The 19,075-nt window shown below is 35.8% G+C and overlaps 1 protein-coding gene across 2 annotated transcripts; it reads right to left on the bottom strand.

Annotated features, from left to right (window-relative positions):
- Window positions 1-1,592: 1,592 nt before the first annotated feature.
- Window positions 1,593-16,527, bottom strand: itgb6 (integrin, beta 6). Of its 2 annotated transcripts, none has more exons than XM_088929908.1 (16): window positions 16,448-16,527; window positions 16,231-16,303; window positions 15,224-15,303; window positions 14,632-14,827; window positions 14,136-14,382; window positions 13,668-13,833; window positions 13,280-13,441; window positions 12,803-12,898; window positions 10,209-10,298; window positions 8,802-8,936; window positions 7,564-7,981; window positions 6,414-6,636; window positions 5,753-5,850; window positions 4,102-4,218; window positions 3,446-3,612; window positions 1,593-2,566 (listed from the first exon to the last, which is right to left on the bottom strand). In XM_088929908.1, the coding sequence occupies exons 2-16, from the start codon at window positions 16,283-16,285 to the stop codon at window positions 2,465-2,467; spliced, it is 2,352 nt and encodes a 783-aa protein (XP_088786034.1). In that variant the 5' UTR covers window positions 16,286-16,303; window positions 16,448-16,527; the 3' UTR covers window positions 1,593-2,464. The 2 variants fall into 2 exon arrangements, with proteins under 2 accessions (XP_088786034.1, XP_088786035.1); XM_088929909.1 differs by having other exon boundaries at window positions 3,446-3,531; window positions 16,448-16,526.
- Between the last annotated feature and the right edge of the window lie 2,548 nt (window positions 16,528-19,075).

Here is a 19,075-nt window from a genome sequence, read left to right as displayed (position 1 = left end):
ATTCGATGAAGAGCGAAAACAAAAATCAATAACATTTGACGTCTCGTGTATTTGTTTGTGTTCACAGCTAGTTACATTATGTCGGAAAGTTTTTCCTATTCTCAGCAAAATTCTCAGGACAAAAAAAGGTTTAAAACACGTGGGGTGTCTAGCACTGCGAGTCACAAAGAGCAGTCAAATGTTTTATGTGGCGCTAGCTCTTAATCCTTGACCCATACAGCAATTTAATAATGAATTTTTCCTAGAAGAAGTTTCTTATGAGTATAACTCAGAAACATATGAAAAGCCTGAAAATAAAAGGGAAAATTTGCGTTCTCTGTCTAGTTATAAACACAGAAGTAGCTGGCTTGTTTTGGGAGTTAAATTACACAGAACGAGACCACTCTACTCAAAAGCTTCGGCAGCAACATGAGGAGTATTTAAAGACAAAAGACCAGCATATTTCTACTGTTCATCAAGTGTTGCAAAATGAGATAGAAATAAACAGCTTTCGAAGCATGGAAACGTTGCAGAGAATCTTAAAAATGAATGCGATATTGTGGTAACCGTTGTAATTGTGAATGAGATTGTTTAATGTAGTTTTTCAGTCCAAAAACAATCAGGTGTCTACTGTAGATATACGATTTATGCCCATACAGTATAAACTGGTTTTGACAAACATCTATATCAAGTCTGATAGCAGCCACCAGAACATTATGACCTGCAGGACCAATATCTTAAACATACTGTAGCTTTCCTAAATACTGTAAATACATTTTCCGATTTTGAGTGTTTAGTGGATTTGTGATAATTCAGCTTCACAGGCCAATCCTTCCTTCTCATACAATTGTCTCCAGGGGCATCTTCAATACACCTACTGTATCTTAGTGTGAGAAAGTGTTACGATACCCTTAAGCAAATGTCTGGAGATAACAGCAGCTCCTACAAAAGGTGTAACAAATAGTATAAGGCCAATATTTAAAATATAAATCAGTTATTATGCTTCATTGGAAGAGACAGTGTTGAGTGTGATTCGACCACCACAGTCCTATTCAGCTATAGGAGCTTAAAAATGTAATGACTGGGTGCTCTCTGTGATTACAGGTACGTGCACCATAAGTCACTTACCATGCTATACGAGAACTGATCAGTGAAGATAACGCTGTGAACTGAATAGGCTTTATGTTAAATGGTAAGACTCCAATTTTCATATCACCACTAATACAAAGACAATACTCCCAAAACCTACCATTTAATGTTCATGTTCGCTAACAAGTATGACATATAGAAACAAAGAGAAGGTCAGAATTGTCTCTCAGAAAGCACAAATAAAATATAAAATGTGACCTGACATTTTATGTTTCTTGTGTAGTTTTTCCCTGTTGTAAACTGTGTATTGCTTGCTAAATAAAATAACTGACCTTCTGTCTATTTATGCATATATTAATTTTCTTCATTTTATACACTTGGACTCACTTTCGGACTCCTGCTACTGCATGCAAACAAAAAGTTTAAATAAGATGAAGTATGTCTTTTACTTTAAGTATACTGCGCTGACATATAGTGACTTTGTAGATTAATTACCGTTTCAAAATAAATAATAATGAGACATATAATAAAAGTTCAACTTTATTGTCAAATTTTCTAAACAAGCTAAAATATAGTTTTTCCATTTACAGTACAAAACATAGTTTTGATCCAATAAAGGCGCAGCCTTAATGAAACAGGTATACTTAAAAAAAGTTTCTTTCATTTTTAACACTTTTCTCTTAAAAAAAGAACAAACTCAACCTAAATTGCATCTATTCTGTACTGCACTTGAGTGCTCATGAGTCTAAACTTCAGTTCAGTTTTCAAAGACAAAATGTACAAAACAACAAAAACATCCAGTGTTCAACTCAAACATTAGTATCAGTAGTTACATTTTTCTGTGTCTTATTTCTCAGGTTAATTCAAAGCAGCAAATTTGTAGTGCATTAAGTGGAAATGTCCCTGAAACACACAAAGTTAAATTTTGATAAGAAACTATTCATTTTGATGTAAATATCTAAACATTGGTAGGTAAAGTCAGAAATCACCATGATGTAATTTTGTGACAGCATATACTGTACAGTGTTGGTTACACTTTATTTTAAGTACCTCTAAGGGATTTTTGTAAGATATGTATGACGAACTTATTAGCACTTAACATATCAAATGGACAACATGTTAAAGGCTGGTTAGGTACTTGTTACCTTTCTTTGGTAATAATGGATTATTGCATGCCCTTCTGTATCATTAATAAGGCATGTTTAAAGTATTTACTAGTGCTTCACAGGGGATTTCAGTAATGTAGAAATCCATGACCATAAATGTTACCTGTTCTGAAATGTTACAACAGTGTTTTTTTAACAGACACACACTCACACAAAGGTAGTGAAAATGCACACGAGCAGTTCACAACGTGGCTTCATAAACTTGATTTTAGGATGAAATACATTTGCCATCAGTATTTTTCCACGGAGATGTCAACTTTTTGTTTTCCAGTGTTTTTGTATGTCACATTTTTAAAAGTTGATGTTGAACTTCTGAAAAGTGGATTTGTTCCCTATGATGAGAAAGAAAGCAAATGTTAAAACTTTCTATTGAAAATAAATATAAAACATGACTTTTGAACATATACAAAACAGACATTGCAACAAATTTAAAGTGTCCAAAAAACATCTGAACTCTGATAAAATATACTTACAGATTTTATTACTTATTTTTCTCTAGCACAGAACTAGAGGATTCTCACATATATCAAAAGCACACTACCAAATATGAAATATGGAAACAAAACAAAAAAAACAAATATCAAGCATAAGCAGAGATTTTAAAGATGTATTTGCCCAATGTTACAAGGAATATGCTCCCACACAGCACTACACAGGTACTCCTTAATGCTTGAAATGTTCTGAAAACCCAAATGAGTACTTGTGGGACAAGTTGGAATGTTGTGTTTGACAGCAAATCCTTAAACACAGACTGTTGCAGGGCTGTCAGTGGCCTTCCAATATTACTGGATAGTTCTCAAATAAGGAGTTTTAAGATGTCTGTATTACACAATGTCTTCGTAGATTCCAGGCATGTGTCAGGGAAAAAAGGTGGCCATGCCCTATGCATCACTGGGCCCTGCAGTGACTCCTGTTGTGCCACACTCAATACATACAGTAGCATTGAGAAATGTGGTTATTTCCTCTTCTTACACAAATGACAAAAAACCAAGGTGTATTTGCTTTTTTGTGGAGTCATTAAACATTCCACACCTAGAATTGCACTTGGACTGAAGTTCAACATACTTCAGTGTTTCCCTCTGCCCTCCTTGCTTTGACATGATTGATATTGGGTTTTTGAGTTGTACATTGTTTAAAAAAAACTGTTTTTTAGAAGGATCAGGAAAACAGCAATATTTTTTAAGTCTGATTGCACAAGTATTGAAACCTACCGTCTGCCATTTAGCCTTCGCCCTCTCAGCTTCAAATTTAGCCACTTCCTTTCGGTCATGCACAGAGACAAGCAGTTTCCAGATGACTAGAAGGATGATTCCAATGGTAAGAATTGACAATGAAACACCCAACACAATCATTATTATGTTTGGTGGTTCAGGACAATCTGTAACAAGAAAATATACAATGGCGTATTCCACTTATTAGAGCAGAGTTTCCTTAAACATATACTGTACTCATATTCAGATATTTCTGACTTTTTCAATTTAAGTTCATTTTTTGTGGCTAAAGGACCTGAAACAAGAATGTGTCATGTTATACTACTGGTACAGCTAAAGCAATTAAAAAAATTATCTGTTCATAGATAAAAAGAACTTTTAATGAAATCAAATGCTATTTTTTATTTTTTTATTAAATCACAGAATGTTTTCTTCCACCCTTTCCAAAATAAGAATAACTTACAGTAGCGTATATAATAATACAATCAACACTCAAACGCCAATGTATGCTGCAGGCAGCACAAAAATCCTTATCTAAAACAAATGACCCTTTTCAGAATAGAAAGGTACTTCCAGTTGACATCATAAACAGCCAAGGCAAATAAAGGCTGTGTATAACTACAAATTAATTTAATGAATGAATAAAAGAGGCTCACCAGATTGTTTTAGGTTGTAAACACTGTTTCCGTGCTCATTAGCCACCACATGGAATGAAATAATGCACTCATTTTCACTCTTTAAAGTGCAGAAGAGAGACTCACTTCCTATATAATCTGAAAATTCAAATAGAGTAAGCTGAGAAACAATTAGCTTGCAAAAAACAAAAACCCAACATGATCTATCAAAAATAGCTGAGGGCATTCAATTGAACAACAATGTTCAAAAATACGTATCTTGTATATACAAAGTACACGCATAACTGTAATCAGTTTTCCTGCCTACTTACTTGATAGACATTAAATGCAATGACCAGTAATACTGGACCAATTACAATTAGAATCAAGCTAAGCCTAGTTAATGGAAAAGCTAAATTTCTCTCACTGTCTGTTTTTATACCTCTGTGACTCCTGAATTTCTTTTTCACCCAGTGCAATAACATAAGAGTCCAAACAATACTGTAATTAAAGTGGGGTTATGGTAATTTATAGAATCCCCCTGCTTCTGCCTTGTTCAACAATGCTTGCCTATAGAAGTGTAAGAAGATAGTCTGTTTTTGTGCAGCTCTGATTTCCATGTCAAAGACTGACAAGCTCTCTGTTCCTCTTTGTGGCTCAGATTAGCAGCCTTCAGATGTTTGGTCCGTCAGCTTTGCCCATCAGATACACCTCTCAACTTGCATTAGTGTGAATGAGCTCATAATAATGACTATTTAAGGGATTTAGAGCTCACATTCAAAAGGCTAACAATAGACTTGTCTGTACGACAAGGTAAAGAATATGTTCTCCTTTGTTAAGTGTCACAACTAACAAATATAGACAGTGTTCTAAAGGAGTCTGTGGGTATAGGGAATCATCAGTAGATGGAGTTCAGCATTCCTAGGATTTCCTGATCCATGTAAAAGTTTAACATGGTATCCTAGTTTAGAATTCTCTGAGGATAATTTACTATGAAACTCCCATGCTATTGATGCATGGTAACCTAGTTTAGAATTCTCTGAGGATAATTTACTATGAAACTCCCATGCTATTGATGCACAACTTTAAACACTTAATACTCTTTATATCTTCTTATAGCGCTGTTCTTGCTCTCAGCTAAGCATATGTTTCAGACCAATGTGATTCTGTGAAAAGTTTAAATATCCACGTAAAATCAAAAAGCATAATGTTTATATTATTTATAACTACTATGGCAGTATATGGTAGTATACATATTAAGATGTACTAACAATGAGTCAGTGTTTACAAATGTAAATTATAAAAGACATGCTGTACCAATAATTTAGTTTAAGCATATTTTGGTTTAGGAAAAGGGAACAACAAAACAATAACATAATGTTATAACCTATTTTTCCTTTTTGTTGTGAAAGGAAACCTTACACCTTGTGTAAAGGACAACTAATGTGACAGTAATATTTTCCCACTCATGATATTCTGATTCACAGGAACCCAAAAGAGTGGTTTCATACAAACAAGGTCTATTGTGTGGTATAATTAATCATTTCAAATATCTGTGAGGATCACAGTAAGTACAACAAGACTAAAACCTAAGTCTCTAAGTAATCTTTATGTTAAAGTTAATGGTGAATGTTTGCAGCATTTTCTGAGAAATATTTAAGTGAATTTACAGTCAGTCTCACAGTTCACTCACCTGATGTCTGGTTGACTGATATATGAAGTGCACTACATTTCTGGTGGCATTCCTCAAGAGACTGCTCTTTTGCAAACAAGTGGCACTCCACACAACCTCTAATAAAACACAGACATTGATCTCTGTCATATTCTAAAGATAACGTATTTGCACTGTGTTTTTGTTCTGCACACCAAAAAAATGCTTCTGAACAGGTAGTTGTAACAGGAGCAGATTATTACCCTCAGGGTTGTTTCTTTAAATGCAACATTTGTGTTGGGTTTTTTTCAACTTTCAAATACTTGATTAGTGTCTTGATAAGAGCTTCCCAATGAATTAACAAGTGATATTGGATGTTATATAAATAACTCATGCAGATGGCTTTCAGAAAAGTGAAAGAAAATACTCTTGTTTTTGTGGGGTTTTTTGTAACCATTACCAGGAACTGAGACATCTACACCCCTGACAAGCTATTTGTAAAGAACTAATTGTGTTCACTGATTTAGAAAATCAGTTGCTGATTTAATAAGTTTATTTTTTATCAGTTTTTCATACAACCGACAGGGAACATTCTTCTTTATAATAATAGTGCTGATTTATTTAAGGAGAAAAGTAAATATCACTTGTATGAGTATACAGTATTCACTAAACTCTGATCCCAAAATGTGTCTGCTAAATTTACCTTGTAGAGCTGCAGGAATCCCCACAGGTGGCACATTTTTCACACTTGTCACCCGAAGCTCCAGGAATTGAGCAAACGCACTGACCACAGACACACTTCCCTCTGCCACTGCATAGAACTCCCTCACTGGACAAGCAGGAGTCTGTGCTGGTGGTGCAGTTGCAGTATTCACCAGTCCAGCCACTGTGGCAAAGGCATTCTCCGCAGTCACAGTCACCATGACCTTAACACCATAAAAACAACAGAAAGGTACGTGATAGTTTCTCAGGGAATACAGATGTAAGACTGTATAAAGGTCCAGATTCATAAAACATACTAGGTCGCAGTAAGTGTTCTCAATTTTTCTAAACGAAAAACCAAACTCTTTCTGCTACAGAATCAAAAGAGGATTTTAACCTCTCTATTCCACATTTGAGCCTAGCACAAACAGTAATAATAGTCAGAAACAATTAAATCTTATTCTTTAAACATACATTTCATTTCCAATTACTATTTTTTAACTTGTCACAATCTAGAAGATGCAATCAAAGTCATTAAGTCTAATCTCAATTTCAGCTTGATAACAGGAATTAATTTACATTTTATGTTACTTCTTTCTTTCGGTATTACTGCTATATTTTTTCTAAATATTGTTTTGAGCAAACACAATTTCCCCCTGAGACATGCTCATTTTTGTATGTGTGCCTTTTCTATGTCTACCTTGTGTGCATTAAGAGATATGTTAAATGCAGTTAAGAGATAAGTAAAACACAGCATGAATGAATCATATCTATCTCATTTCTGACCCTTTCTATGCTGATTGCTTCCTAAGAAGAAAAAATAATTTTACAAGCTAACTTTCTATTAAAAAGTCTCAAATATACAGACAGAAAAATAATAAATATCTGTCCATTAAGCCATAGCACAGGTCCCTGGGATTTAAAGGAGATTAATGCCTGAGAGGACACAGATAACTAAATATTCCATCTGAAAGAAATAAAGTGCAATATACTGTATTAAGTTTTAAAAATAATTAAGGAGATCTGAGCACAGCTTATTATCTGTACCCTGATTAGGAGACAAATAGGATCATCAACATTAAACAGAACACTTTTAGTCACAATGCCCTGTGATGTGGTTGCTGGCTCACACAGAGCCTCTGGCTACATACCTCCACACAGAACTCCTCGAAACCTCATACAGGTGAAGTCGTCACACTCACAGTGAGCTCCATAAATGTTCCCAAAGCTGGAAGGATGGCAGATACACTGCCCACAGTAACACTCTCCTTGGCCACTGCAGGACTCAGCCCCAGGCTGCTCCTTGCAGTTGCTGGTTTGCATACTGTCTTCTGTGCACTCACAGTGGGGCCCAATGTAGCCAGAGTTGCACACACACATCCCACACTCGAAGGTGCCCTTGCCTTCACTGCACCTGGTGCTGTTCAATTCTGGTGCCTGATGACAGTTGCAGCTGCACAGGGCCTGAATCTCAATCTCCAGGGCATCCTGGAATCCTACTGGCTTTATTGAAAAGTGTTTGGGATTCTTCAGACAGTTGGATAATTCCACAGTAACATTAAAGGAAACCTGTAAAACACACACTGAAATTATCAAATAAATTCTAAATGTTATAGCAGAAAAACGTCTCTGATTCCCACAAAGTGGTGTAGAGTAGGTAACAGAAAATAAATAGCCAGTGCCAGAAAAGACACATAGTTCCATGTGGAGCCAGGCACACCACTCAAATTCTGTGGACAATTCAGCAGCCCTAGTGTGTGACTCATTCCCATGATAGAAACTATGTGAAGGAGTCCTGGGAAAGTATGTTTACAGGGACAATTATCAGGGGATCTTTTGCGGATAAACAACATGCGATCAATAGGTTTATCTTTAGTAACTGCGCACCCCATAGCTGTGCTCTGTATCACGATAAGTTCAGCTTTTTTCCACAACTTATTTCTGTACTGCAAACTGTGTTTAAAACTATATTTTTGAAGAATGAAAATTAAGACAGAATCATATTGCATACTGTTACATAACTTTATGCATTTTAACTGTATGTCTGTGTAAACTCCTTTTCCACAATAAAATGATTTCTGGGTATCAGCCTTGTTAATCAGATGTCTCAATATCTTAATTATCTGATCTTTGAATCTGTAAATGCCTTTAATGAGCACAGATACAAAGTACCCCAACAACTAACCAGTGGAGTGAGTGAACAGGCCAACTTTGATTTTAATATTTTGATAGAGTTGCATTTGTTGTTGGCTAAACACTTGCTTGGACATCACAACATTGTGCACTGAACTGGTTTTTGTAGCTGACTGTCTGGACTGTCCACATTTGTTAAATTCATGTGATCATAAATGATTCAAAGCAGTGATGAAGCGCTTCCATTCTGACTAACCTTGTCTCCTACTTTCACATGAGAACAGTATTTCTGCCCAGGAACAACTTCTCCCTCACGACATAGAGAGGTGAAAGAAATCTGTAGGTCACTGGTGTCACCTATAACTTCCATTTTTATTTCTGAGCGCAGTCCCTTAAAAACAAGCATACAAACAACAACATCAAAACAAGAGTCAGGATATTTAATTTCAATAGTAGTTAAACGGTACCTGAATAAATAAATGAAAATGAGTAATTGCTGTGAGTTTTTATGCAAGTATAAAATAACTTGGATAAACCAAAACCTTTCAAAATGTTTCAGAGATAATACAATTAATTGGCCTGAAAATGATAAGTTCCAAAGCAACTTTTTTTTTCAGAAACCCATGAACCCTGCAACTGCACACAGGGCAGAATGAAGAAGTGCACACATACTCCTCTGACCCTCCCACTTTCAAGCTGTTCACCTTTTAACAGCACTGATTGGAGGAGAGGTGTCCTGGGAGGCCACAGGGATCAATGTATCACTAACAACTGCAAGAGACCTGGCTAACTGATCCCAACCTACTGAGATAATTGTGCACTGTTGCCTGGGGAACCCCACTCACAGTCAGTTAGTGACTGTGAATTGTGATAGTGCCTTGAACTCACTCATAGATCACTGATCTGCACTTGAGTGAGTGCCTTTACCAGCTGAGCCACTCACATTGTTTGTCATAATTACCTATTTTTTGCATACAGTTGTTGCTGCATACTTACTAATATATATATCTACCTGCATCACTCTTGGGCAGAGCATTTTACTCAAGGATATAGGAACAGCATCTCAACCTGGAAACCCAACCTCTCGATAAGGAATCCAGAATCTTTATTAGTTATGCACACTACCACGAGTTGTCTGTTTGATTTTAAAAAAACACACATTTTAAACCACTTATGAAATGAGAAATACAGCCGACTACACAGAAATATAAATACTACTGCTTTGTTCATTGAGTCAGGGTCAAGAGACAGGGAAGATTTTTAATTTGCTTCTTAGCATAATCCTACTCATGCGCTTCATGTCTGAAGCTGGATTTGAGGAGTAAAAAAACACACAGAAGACATCAAACAAGAAGCATGCAGAGGCCTGTCAACTGCAGACAATGATTCAGCCTAGAGAAGGGAGGGGAACCCTTGCTCAGACACTATAAATACTCTCACACCTAGCTTCCTTGACCTTGCTTTACATATTTCCCCCTATGCCAGGCCCTAGTTCTTCATTTCACCTGTTTTTCCCTGTTTGTTTTTTACAGAACTGCTAATTATGTATTTTGTGAACAGTGTATTGACATGGAAGCCTAATCCTCATGTTAATCAAACAGAAAACAGGTTACAGAATGGAAATAAAACTCTAGTGCACACACATACAATCTGCTTGTCTTACTTTATATGCTGTCACAATGAGTTCAAGGATGTTTTTCGAGTCATCACGGAGAACTCCAACTTTGGCACCTGGAATCATTTGTGCATAATTCTGCAAAAGGACACCATGCACATAACAATGAATAACAAAATCAAACTAGTCCCATTGATCATACCCATATACGTGATATAAAATTCCATGCTTTGAAATTCCATGCTTTGGTGATAACCCATTCGTGACAACATTTCTACTTACAGTATGTCCCATCAATAAAGTATTTTTACACATAACTCCCAATAACTTAAGCTTTTCACTTTAATGGATATTAATATGTGTATGTCTGGAAACTTGTTTTGGTCTTTTCCCAAGCTGTGCACTACGGTTTGAAATAGCTTCTTTTCTCAGGAACACAAACATTCAACTTATGCTTGCAAATGTAATTTATGGTTACAAGAATGCAATCTGCACAAATCTTTTGTCTGCAGTGCATGTAAAGAGACATGAATACACATGTATTGTTAATTTATTGTGTAATTAACTGTCAAGGAGTGCTGACAGGAGTGCAGAAGCAAGCTTCTGAATGAGCTGCATTTTTTGCAATAATAACTGAATTTGTGTGAAATATTTTTAGTAGTTTTATTAGTCTAAAATCAACATCAACCGTATGGACAGATCTCCCAAATTACACTCCGTTTAAGAATAACAAATATAGGAAAATATTTAATTTAATTTGATTAAATTTAATCCTCAGGACTTCTACAGACTTTATTTTAAATGATGGTACATAGTCACAGCACTTTGGCAAAATTGTGTTATAGCCTGATTATTGAGAACGCATTTGTGATAAGCATGCTTTTGCTTTGCAATGTTGCTTTAGAGAGATGGTGCTGTCTCTTTCAACCCTGTTACTAATGCACGGTTCTGATAATAAACTGGGAAGTGTTTTTCTCTTGAGCAAATTTGACATTAGTACTAAGAAGCTGGACAGAGCAAAACATACAGCACCAGTGCTGGGTGTATTAAATATTTCCAATCACATTAATGTTGATACAATGATAATAATGCTCATATTGGTGTTCTACTTTGCTTCCTAAAGGTCCCCAAAGTGCTTAAGCAATAGTGTACAGGGCCAATCCTGAGCATAGGCGAACTAGGTGACTGCTGGGGGCCCTGAGGCCACCAGGGGGCCCCTCACTGTGCAAAACAACATATTTTTAATCTGCACGTTCAAATGTTCATCTTTCGGTTGAGCCGTTAAACCGAGGTCCTGACTCTCAGTGTTCATTAAAGATCCCTGGGCATTTCTCAGGCATTTCTCGAGAAGAGTAGGAAGTTATCCCAGTGTCTGGGCCAAATTTCCCCCCTCAGCCTTTACCGTGGCCTCCAAATTGTCCCCATGTATGATTTGCTTGCACTTGCCCTGTGATGGACTGGCGCCCCATCCAGGCTGTACCCTGCCTTGAACTCGTTGCTTGCCAGGTAGGCTCCGGCTTCCTGTGACACTGTATGGTGTAAAGCGGTTTGGCAAATAACATGACATTACATGACGTTCAAATGTGAGCAGAAAATTCCCTACAGAGGCTGTTTCCGTTGCTGCTGTACCCTAATGGAAGTAAAAAAATGACCAAGCACAATCGAATGTACGTAACATTTCTGAAGCACAGAAAAGAAGAGCAGGATCTCAAAACGGAGGTATGCCTAATCAAGTTGTTGTAATAATGAATACATATATCTAGCAAACGGTAGACATAACATTTTCAAGCTAGAGATGTACACTACATGAAGTATTTTCACTAGAAGTTAATAGATTCAGGATAATAAAAGTTATACAATTAATTGATTTTATTGTCCTAATTAGTAAAACAAGGTTGTGTTGGGAGCTGATAATAGTAGTGCATGTGCAAATCGGGATCTGGAGGGGTCCCTTGCCAAGATCTTGCCTAGGGGCCCCAAACAATTTAGGGCCAGCCCTGATAGGCGGAGACCTACAGTACGTCATCCATGACTGAATAGTAGCATCTGTCTGGGTGATGCACAGCAGCCAGTATGCATCTGTAGCCCCACTACACATAGGTACAGCAATGAGGATTTGCTTCAATTATTAAATTACTACAGAAATTCGGGGAGTTTCAAGAAACCCAAGAGTTTAGCCAGGACATCAGAGATAACATCCCTATTGTTACAAACAGTGTCATGGGATCTTTAATGACCATAGGAGTCAGGGCCTTGGGTTAAAGTCTTATCCAAAGGACAGCATTTACAACAAAGTATCTTCTGTCACCATAGGGTTACAATACTATAATACTGCAATTCTGCTCCAGAGGGAAGAGTGCACCTACTGGTGCACCAACACCACCAAAGTAGATTTCCTTAAAGCTCTCCCATCCCAGTACTGACTAGGCCCAATCTTGCTTAACAAGAGCAATCTGAAAAGATCAGGCTACAAGGTGGTCACACTGCTTTAGACAAATGTAACTCCATTAATAACATAGACATGCCTTAGGATCTGTTCCATCTTTAATTGTCTCCTTCTTACAAATGAACCGTTTTCATCCCTTTAAAAATGAAGCTCTTTGAAAAGCTCTTGCAGGAAAAGGAGAGAGACGTCAACTCACATCATAGTTATTTTTTAGGTTTTCAGTCACAGCGAAAATCAGAAGAATGTTGTTTTCCACAAGCTTTTCAATTAGTTGTCCAAGCGTTGGGTACTCCTAAAAACATTGGAAAGAAAATAATCGGACTCTGACTCGGTGGGGACCTTTAAGAAATGTAACACACAGTAGAAATTCATACAGGAAATTATATACCATTAAGACAATACCAACCAAATTGGAAAGATGGACCTAATGGCCTTCTCTTGTTTAAGACCTTTCTTAAGACCTTTAATATAAATATTCATTTATAACTTTTAATTCTTACAGTTTAGCCACTTATAAAGCTCCTAACTTGTTGTATTGCTGCTACATTACATTATATTGTAGTTGCATGACATTCTCAATCTGAATTCTTACATTTGTGCCAAATATATTCTTTACAATATATTCATCACTATTCTGCATTAAATCTGAAAATGATATAAGGTGCCACTTTACCAAAACTGTTGATTTGGAATATTCATTGTTGCTGTCCAAGTGGCATTTTCCATCATTGGGAATGACAATCCCTGCCATTTTACTGTCCATTCCGAAATGAGAGTCAGCATCACTAACAAACACCACTAGATGCATAGAATCATTCCTCCACCCAATCTTATCCTGAAAAGAGAGGTATTATTTTGCAGTGCGCATTAGATGTTTTTAATTGATTCAAAAAACGTATACTTTTCTAACAGAAATGTGAATGGGAGGATAAGTGTGTGTACTTATTAGAAGTATTTGAATATCAATACATTTCATTTACTACACTTTTAGGTATACCACATAGCTTAGCTAAATGCTTGCAAGAAAAATAACATCCTTGGGCAATTACAAGGTCACCTACCCCACAAACAGCTGCTTGCATTATAGCATCAAATCCACATTCTGGTAGGTCAATATTAGCCGAAACCTTTTGCTTGGTAATGATTTCATTAAATTTTTCTGCACTGCTTGTAAGTGGTAGTACATGCTTATATCCAAATGTAGGCAAGCAGTGCATTTCATGGCTCCTGAAAAACAGTAAATGTTAAAAGTTCATTATCATTATCACTGGTGACACCATTGTCACCATGCACCTGGTGTGTTTATAATCACATCAGGTGGAAACTCTAAACTTGAACTTTTTATTCATGAGAAATTATTGCTTCTAGTATAAATCAATTTGTAGGTACCGTAGCATTTAATTATTCAAGTAATAAAATATTAAGAAGAGGTTAATTAAGAAGACATTACAAAATTGATAGGCTTTATATTATAACCATTAAATTTAAGTTTAAACCGTTATCTGCTCAATGTATGTTTAAATCATTACCTGCAGGGGTTCTCCAACTCTCCTGGGGTGATTTTAATAAAAGGCAGTACTGGTTTTTCAACAAAAGATCCGAAGCCCAGCCTGAATTTACTTGTCAGCTTGGCCATTTCCCTGGAAAGGGTAGATCCTAAATCCTTGATCATTTCAAGGTCGTCAGACATAGAAGCCGACAAGTCCATCAGATAGTAAACATCCACCGGGTAATCCTCGGTTTGCTGAACAGTGATTTGAAATGTGATCTTGCTTGCTGCCAACAATTACAAAAAAGTACGTTTTGTATATTCTGGAAAGGCATTTTAATTGAGCTTGACATGCATATGTTAAAATGTGTTAAGTTTATCAAATTCCCTTCTAGATAGCATATGTACAGTACATTGCATATACAGTATTTAGCTGAAAATGGCACCTTTTCACTTATTGTTCATTCACTATTGTTCATTCATACATTTCACTTATTGTTCATTCATTGTGAACCCAAATTAGTAATGGCGTTTACCTGGTCGTAGTTCCAGCGACATTTTTTGTGGAGCGATATGTGTGACACTGGAGTTGCCGTCCTTGCCCAGAGCATTGCTGGTGTGAATCAGCATTCGTGTGACTGGAAATTCGATAAACTCTACTGGACATCCTTTACGTTCGAGGTTTTCCACAGTGTCACACCTCTCATTTGTGGAAAATGAATCTGTAAAATTCTAAGAATTAAACAGATTGAAACCGAATTTTAGGAAATCAGATCTTAGGGACTATTTATACATTTGGAACACTTGTATCACAGGAATTGTCCCGAGTCCCTACCTCTTCAAATTTTCCTTTAGTTAAAATGGGAAATGTATAAATTAATAACCACATCACACTAAGTACAAGCAGGGAAACAAAAAACATTCCAGATGCAAAAATGTAATTCAATTATATTAAGAATGTGCAGTATACTGTATATACAGTTGCCTTTACGTTAAAAGTCAAGGTGTAATGAAACACAAGGAAAGTATCAGATATGTATTTGTGCTTGTGGGAAGTGATAGATTTATATGTGTTACATAGCATATAAACAGTGGTTGATGTATTAATATATGTGGCATTTGCGTCACCTCCCGAGAGCACCAGGCACAGTGTGGTCCAAGTCGTAAGCAGTCCTCGCAGGTTCTTGCGCTTCCCGATGAACAAGTTCCTATCACAACCAACAATGGTTTTAGTGGTTCGTATTCTCACGACTTCAAAGTTTCACTTGCTATACAATGGCTTTCATTTATCATTCATTGTACATTTCAGCATATATACTGTAATGCAGATTACGGCTGTCTTGCACTCTTTGTGCTTTTGGTTAAAAAATGAAAAGCATAAACAATGCTATGCCGGAAGAAATAAGCAAAAAAACACTAAATAAATTACCTTATTAATTTCTATTAGATGGAAGACAGAAAGACAATATTGTTAAGTATATCCAGGTATACTCAAGTATATAATTACTGTATATTTAGGTATACTTACGTATAGCCAGGTATACAGTATACTGTAAAAGTATATCCAGGACATCAGCAAATATTTTAATAGATACGATTTTTAAACTGGAAACTGTGTTTCTAAAATAAACATATTGAAACCAAATTAAAGCAATTTCCATTTCTTCTGTGTTCAGTTTCAAGGAAATGTAAAGTTGATATCCACATTAGCATGTTAACTGGTCCTTTTTATTTATCGTGAAATAAGAATATCAGATAGCATGCCTTCTGTTAAACCACATACTGTACTGTAAAGTACAAAATAACGATTTTCTTTAAAATCGAATCGAATGCATTTTAACACAGAGGTTCCTTTCATTTTAAAGATATACCAGGGATTCACAATGCATATGATTTTCACTTATACTAAGGCATTGTTTTCAAATTGTACCTTCAATGAATAAATAACAGAAATATTCTGTGCGTACAAACTAAAGATCATTCCATTATAACTGTAGTCTTGCAATCGACTGTGAATTCAGATTGACCAAAACGAGGATTTATAGTACATTATTGACTTATTTATGTGATGGTACCAGGCTCCCAATTAAAGATTAAATGAATTCAGGAAGAAATGAACTTCATACAATTCCTACCTTCCACATCGCAGAGATTTTGTAGAAGAATAAGACTAAGCAGTAAGATCTCCATTAGTCTTCAATGTCGTTTCTGCCGCAGGTAAAAACGAAACAGTTATTAAATAATCGGTTATATGCGCTTTCCATCCTGTTTTGTTTCTTTTTAGAAATATCGATCAAATGACATTTAAACCCATTGTTAATCCATTACAAATAAAAAAGAGTAAAATCTCACCTGGAAAGGTATCGCCGACACTGAATGTTGTTCAGACATACTTACGTGCCTAACCCTTTATATTCACTTCCGTACAGGTAACAGCATAAAAAAAGGTGTGGAAATGTATTGAAATAGATGGCGTTATAGGTAAATCCCGGGAGCGCAGGTAACTCGATTTAAATTTCTTGCTTCTTTAGTGCAAAAAATAGCGTATTCCCAAGGTAATCCTACGTGATCAAAGTAGTCCCAGTTTTTCTTCCCTTTTGAGGTAGGTTACTATTACAGACTAGTTAGAAAAATAGCTTTGTCCTCATGATTCAGAGGTATGTTCTCTTATTTAAACGGGTAAGATTACTTAGTAGTAGTTTAATATTTCACAATTCTGTACATCCACGTACACTTCCTTTTCCACTTTTTTAAGAAATGAAATCTTCACGTTTTGTTTCGTTGTATACAGTAATTGTTTAAGTCACATACTTAAAAAGGAAAAGCTTTTTTATTTAGTGTCCTTTTTGAGGCAGGAAGATTTATCCTCCACTATATTGTAGGCTTTAGATTGGAAAACTCTATGCGCTTGGTGCATAATTAGATACATTTAATCAATGTATTTTTAAATTATAAAATGGGGTGGTGTCTGAAATTTATTAAGTTGTTTTAAAACGATTGATGCTGCTCATACCATGTGAGCATTAATTATGGAAAAATTACGAATTTTTTTCTTTCAGTACTTATAAAGACAACATATCTATTCAATGCATTATTGTTAAGTGTTAAAGCTCATCTTTTTTATTGTTAAAATAAGCAAAATGTGCCCACAATTTCCACTATATTTCACTTCCCACTTATTTGTCTTACTTGCATACAGAGATATTTTTCAGTGGTACATTGGCATTGTATTATGTTCCATTACAAAACAAGAAGACAATAGTACTGTATACCCATAGCAATCATCTCCTCATAAAACCCCCACAAGCTATAGGTGCCAGATCACAGTAAAAATTGGATTTTTCTCTGACATTTCAAATGTCTAAGAAAAAGGATTAAAACAAAGAAATATGTGATTATGCCACAGTTATTGTTATTCAAAATAATAATTAGCATACTTTTGAGTACTCTACAGCAAGTTTAGAGTGAACAATATGATATGTTTCACATTGCTGTTATAAAAGAGAAGGTTCAATGAGTGATCTGTTAAAATAGGTTCTACATGTAAGAGCATTTGAAACAACGACAAAAGCATGAATTTAACACAGGCCTTCCACAGAGTTCCAGATGTCCTCAATAGTCAACGCTGAATTAGTGTTTATTCACGAAAGGTAAGCAGTGAATTAAAAGTCTCAGCATAAAAACTTTGCGAAAAAAGAAATGCTCAGTATCACTTCTCATCGTTTTGTATGACTGTTGTGGCTTCAGAAATAACCAAAACCTTGCTCTGTGAAAGAGGAAATGTACAAGCCAGAAGAAAACTAAGAGCCCTAAAGTCTGGTATTCATGAGCTGCCTTTACATAATGGTAGCTTCTCTTTGTTATTGGTAAAAGGGGATCTACCAAATACAGTGTTAGTACTAAGTACAGTTTACACAACAGGTGTTCAAATGCCTAAATAAAGTGGTGTACCGAGAGCCTAAGGAATGGGATTGAAACCATGAATCTCCAAACAAAACAAAACACAATAGGCAAAATAAAATGATTGTTTTTTTTAGTTGTAAATGAGGCATGTTCCGTATACAAACCACAGTGGCTCCAAAACTTGAATGTATACACAGTCTAGGAGGAAAGAAATATTCCTACTGATTTTCAGTTAGAAACTAGCTTTTTAAAGAATTGCCATTACTAAATTCACCCCATCCCCCCAAAAAAACGTTGTGAGTGTAATGAACAAAAACCAAAAACGTAACTAGCAAAAAAGCTTAGTAACACAGCATAACTCTCAGTTAATAATGGATTATGTGGCCTTGAGGTAATGTAGTACAAAGTCAAAAATCAGGTTCCTCTAGTTTAATGAGCTTACTCATTTATATAACATACTCAAATAAAGAAATTCTACCGATAAAAGCCTAAGGCAATAATATAATACTACATCACACCTTTTCATTACAGCTTTTAAAGGAAATATCATCTAATTACACAACACAAGCTGTAATCTTAAGACTAAAGTTCTATTTTGATGCTCCAACTCATCTAACTAAATAACATTTTGTAGTTTTTCTTTTTTGTGGGGTTCCCAAAGCATTGTTAAGAGTCACAGTAAAAAAGTGAATTGAATTTGCTTGATCCTCAAAAACCTCAGCTAAAGGAGGTAAAAAATGTGAAACAGTTAAAAAGCCTGGTGTTTATTGTTCCATTGGTACTAGCCCCAAACCTCTTAGAACATGTGAATATAATGAAATGGCTAGTCCTTTCTTGAAGGACTTGCATATAAACGTGAAATAAACACCATCAAATTGTTTCTTTTGAAAATATTAAACTCATTCACAGGCAGCTACTTCAGAGAGCTGCCCCAAGTCAGTTTCAGCCTTCCAGATGAGTAGGTAACAAACTCAGCAGGAAGAGTCTGCCTACCAACAGGGTAAAAATTGTAACAGAAATGGTCAATCGTGAAGATGAGATTCCCGAAACTGACTTTCATTTTCTGTGTTGTGCTTT

This window comes from Atractosteus spatula, chromosome 13, assembly GCF_055471065.1.
Source record: "Atractosteus spatula isolate fAtrSpa1 chromosome 13, fAtrSpa1.hap1, whole genome shotgun sequence".
Taxonomy (NCBI): domain Eukaryota; kingdom Metazoa; phylum Chordata; class Actinopteri; order Semionotiformes; family Lepisosteidae; genus Atractosteus; species Atractosteus spatula.
The sequence above is the reverse complement of the archived record's forward strand: the minus strand, read 5'-3'. Positions and strand labels throughout refer to the sequence as shown.

Excerpts from the sequence above, each read along its gene's own strand:
- itgb6 (XM_088929908.1), bottom strand. The coding sequence starts at position 16,285 with ATGGAGATCTTACTGCTTAGTCTTATTCTTCTACAAAATCTCTGCGAT. Across the intron at positions 14,828-15,223 it reads GTGCCTGGTGCTCTCGGGAG|AATTTTACAGATTCATTTTC; the intron begins GTGACGCAAATG and ends TTTAATTCTTAG. Across the intron at positions 2,567-3,445 it reads CGAAGGCTAAATGGCAGACG|GGAACAAATCCACTTTTCAG; the intron begins GTAGGTTTCAAT and ends TTCTCATCATAG.